This window comes from Apis dorsata, unplaced genomic scaffold (genome assembly GCF_000469605.1).
Source record: "Apis dorsata unplaced genomic scaffold, Apis dorsata 1.3 scaffold_598, whole genome shotgun sequence".
Classification (NCBI taxonomy): domain Eukaryota; kingdom Metazoa; phylum Arthropoda; class Insecta; order Hymenoptera; family Apidae; genus Apis; species Apis dorsata.
Window position 1 is genome coordinate 113,811 of NW_006263802.1, and position 4,126 is coordinate 117,936.

The window sequence follows — 4,126 nt, forward strand, 5'->3', positions numbered from 1 at the left end:
TTAAGTGAATTTTAAAAATAATTAATTAATATATTTAAAATACATGTAACTTTATTTTAAAAAAAAAATATTTCTTTTATGAAGTAATTAAGTTTAAATGTGATTGTACTTGTTAAAATAAAAACAAGAGTTAGTATTTTTTAAAAATTTTAATTACTTTAATTATAAATGCATAATAGTTTAAACAATATAGTTTGGCACATTATTTTAATAATAATAATAAATAAATTTTGATTATTCATAATATTTTATGCAGAAATAAATAATGAAATAAGTATTGTTACTAATAAAACATTTTATAAAAATGATCTGATTAGAGTCAAATTTATGTCCAGAATAATTAAATATGCAGTTTTAATATTGTAATTCTAATAATTTAAAATATTAAAGTATTTAAAAACAGAACTTCAAATATTATTAACTTTATATATTTGCAAGTAAAATTGTAAAAGATTAAAATATAATATAATTTAAAAGTATTTTTAATATTTAAAGTATTATTAGTATTTAAAGTATTATATAATTTAAAATATTTTTATATACAATTATTTATAAAATATACAACATAATTAACAACATATTTTTCATTTTAATAGAATAATAAATTATTTATTGTAAAAAAATATTATTTTAGTCTTAATTTAATCGAATTAGTTTAATCGAATGAAGGAAAAGAAATTTTGAGATATTAATATGAATTACTTTTTATATTAAAATAAATATACTAATTGCATAGATTAGAATAATTTTCATAATTAATTGAATAAAAATTTTTCTGTGCATTATGATAATTAATTAAATAATTTCATAAATATAATAATCATTTAAATAATTTTTCATTTTATATTCGCAAAGATTTTTTTAACTTATGCTTTTCATGAAAGAAAAGAGATATTTTAATAATCATTTAAATAATTTTTCATTTTATATTCGCAAAGATTTTTTTAACTTATGCTTTTCATGAAAGAAAAGAGATATTTTAATAATCATTTAAATAATTTTTCATTTTATATTCGCAAAGATTTTTTTAACTTATGCTTTTCATGAAAGAAAAGAGATATTTTAATAATCATTTAAATAATTTTTCATTTTATATTCGCAAAGATTTTTTTAACTTATGCTTTTCATGAAAGAAAAGAGATATTTTATATCACTATAAATGCGTTTTCTAATGAACAAATTGGTAGAAGAATTAAACAAACAAATTATTGCACAAACATATAATATATGTTTTCTTTATATGAGTTTATAAACATTTTTTATAAACTTATAAATAAACTTTATAAACATTTTTAATTATTCGTCAGGAAAACGTATTTATTATAATCTCAGTTTAATGCAACTGCAAAATTGCAAAAATTTTTAATTAAATATTGATTTCAAAAATATTTTCAATATAATAAGTTTTTTTTATTTTAACAAATTGTTTTTTTGTTTTTTAATTTAATGATATTTTAATTATGATATTATAATAACAATTTAATATACTAATACTATTGGCAACATTTCATAATATATAATATAATTTAAAATTAAATTATTATTACAATTACTTTGTTTCCAACAAGTGTACATTATTATATTTATTAATTAAGTTTAACTAAAACAATTTATGTAAAATTGTTTTTTTTTTCATTTCGTGAAATATTTCTTTATTGCAATTTTGCCATTATTTCAAATCAATGATATATTATTATTATCAAATAATTACTTATAAAAATAAATATTTATGTAAGAAGCTTTTACACGATTATTTAGATTAACTTAAAAATTGAACAAAACTTCAACAATTATTTCTGGATTCTATGAAAGTAATTATAATGATAATAACATAGTATGTATTAGAATATTATTATTATATTAAGCTTCTTGTATTAATTCAATTGAAAATCTTATCGTTTTATCTTTCATTATCAATATTTCATAAATATTCAAATCCGTAGCATCCATAGTATTCAAAATCTACACTAAAGCTCTTAATAAATATAAAATATCTTCAAATAATCCTTGTGCACATCGGCCGATCAATTAAAAATTAAAACTAGTTCAACTTAACCGTTAACAAAACTAATCCTTAACAAAAATTAGATTCACGCATACGTCAAAACATTTTTTCGATAATTCGATCAACAAAGCATGTTAAAAATTCGAATATACAATTTATTTACAATAATTCTGTGCGTTGTTTCACAATTTCTCCGTGTAAAAAAATAAGAAATCTAATAACTCATAGGTTAAAAAAAAAAATAACATGAGGATCTAGTTTCAAATCTCCTCTCTCCACTTCTTCTTTTCAGAAGGACACAATCGAGCAAATCCTTTCGAACAAAAAAGGAGAACGTTCGATTTCCCTTCTTTCCCAAACTTTGGCTCAAATATTGTAGTAATCATCGAGGAGGTTCGAGACCGATCCTTTTCTTTCGTTCATCCCGTCGTTTCATTGCGCGCCGTAGTTATTCTGCTCGGGGTGAGCTGCGTTGTACTCGAGCGCCTTGAGGATGGCCGGTGGTGTTTGGGGGATGTGACTACCCTGGGGTTGGAATCCGTTCTCGTTAGCCACGTAGTTCACTTGGACAACTTCACCGTTCGGCGCGGTGAAAGTGTAACTACCCTGGGCCTGTTGGACCGCACGTGCCTCCGTCTGGGTGCCCACATAGTTAACGTATCCGATTTCCTGCGCCTGGATGCCATTCGCCGTCTCGTAGCTGTAACTGTAACTTCCATCTGGATTTGGACCGTCCAAGCTCTGTCTCAAAATGGGAATGGGGATGGTGTATCCGGCTAAAGAGGCGGCGGTTGTCATGGAAGCGAGGGCACAGAATACGATAATCTGTAACACGAATGTTTGTTTACATTTTTTTTCTTGGTAAAGAGTTAGATAGGGTACATAGGGTGAAATTGTTTCTGAAACGTAGAGGTTATTTATAAAGTTTTTTTTTTGTGATTAGTTAGGCAAAATATATAATTTAATAATTTTTTAAGTACATATGCATTGATAATGGCGCTAAAAGTTTTTGATTTGCTTAGAATCGTTTATTGATGGCAATTATTTATTGATAGTGATTGTAGTCAAAAGATTAATATGTTACATTTATTTTTATATATTTTTTATATAACCGTTTGTAGTGAACCATTTTTGTATCAAGTTCTGAAGTAGTATAATTGTGAATTATTGTATTGAATTCAGTATGTTTTCATACTTAAATATGTGTAGAAAAATATATTGGAATTGCAGTATCGTATGATTAACAATTATATGTAGATCATTAAATTTTGAATCGAAAAATTGTATCTTTAAATTATTGCAACTTTGAAAAAAGTTGGCATAACAATTTATTTATTTATTTTAATATTCATTTTAAAAATTGAATTACTCAATAATTTTTTATATTAATAAATAAAATAAATAACTAAAAATAGTTTTTTTCTAAAAAATTTTTGAGAATTTAAATTATTCTAAATTATTCTAAAACTTAGAATCGTAAAATTTATAAAAATTTTTGAATTATAACAAATTTTGGTTATTATTATAATTTTAGTTTTATTTTTTAATTACAAATATAAAACATATAAAATTAAGAAAAAAGTATTCTTTTTAACATATTACTTGGCATTTAAGTTTAAAAAAAAAAAGAAAATTAAAATATTATTATATTAAATTAATGAATAAAAAATTGTTTTCTAGAATTTTTTAATTTTTTAAAATAATCAAGCAATATAGTTACTAGAATGCCAAAAGTTATTTAACTAGAGGAATATGTATGAATTTCAGAGTTTCAGATTTTAAAGAAACCTGGGTTACACTATGAATAATACATAATACTGCTTAAAAGTTTCTTGCAAGAAAAATGAAAATAATTTATAATTTCTGAACTAAATATATCATGTACATTTTGATTAAAATAATAATAATTAAATTTTTAATTTTAGTGAAAAAAATAATTTTAACTTTTATAAAAAAAAACTAATTTAACTAAAAAAGTTGACTAAAAAACTAATTTACAAAATATCTTTACTTTTTATGAATATTAATTTTATATAAAATGTATTGAATTATAATATGTTTATAAATTTTATAAGATATATTCTATATAATTATATATAAAAAATAATTAATTTTATTAAA

General features: G+C 21.5%; 1 protein-coding gene across 1 annotated transcript in view; it reads right to left on the reverse strand.

Annotated features, from left to right (window-relative positions):
* Positions 1-2,139: 2,139 nt before the first annotated feature.
* LOC102678985 (larval cuticle protein 65Ag1-like) overlaps positions 2,140-4,126 on the reverse strand; it is an 18,996-nt gene continuing 17,009 nt past the window's right edge. Inside the window, exon 3 of the mRNA XM_006621167.1 lies at positions 2,140-2,830. Coding sequence (XP_006621230.1) covers positions 2,438-2,830 — 393 coding nt within the window. The 3' untranslated portion in view covers positions 2,140-2,437. The remainder of the gene's footprint in view (positions 2,831-4,126) is intronic.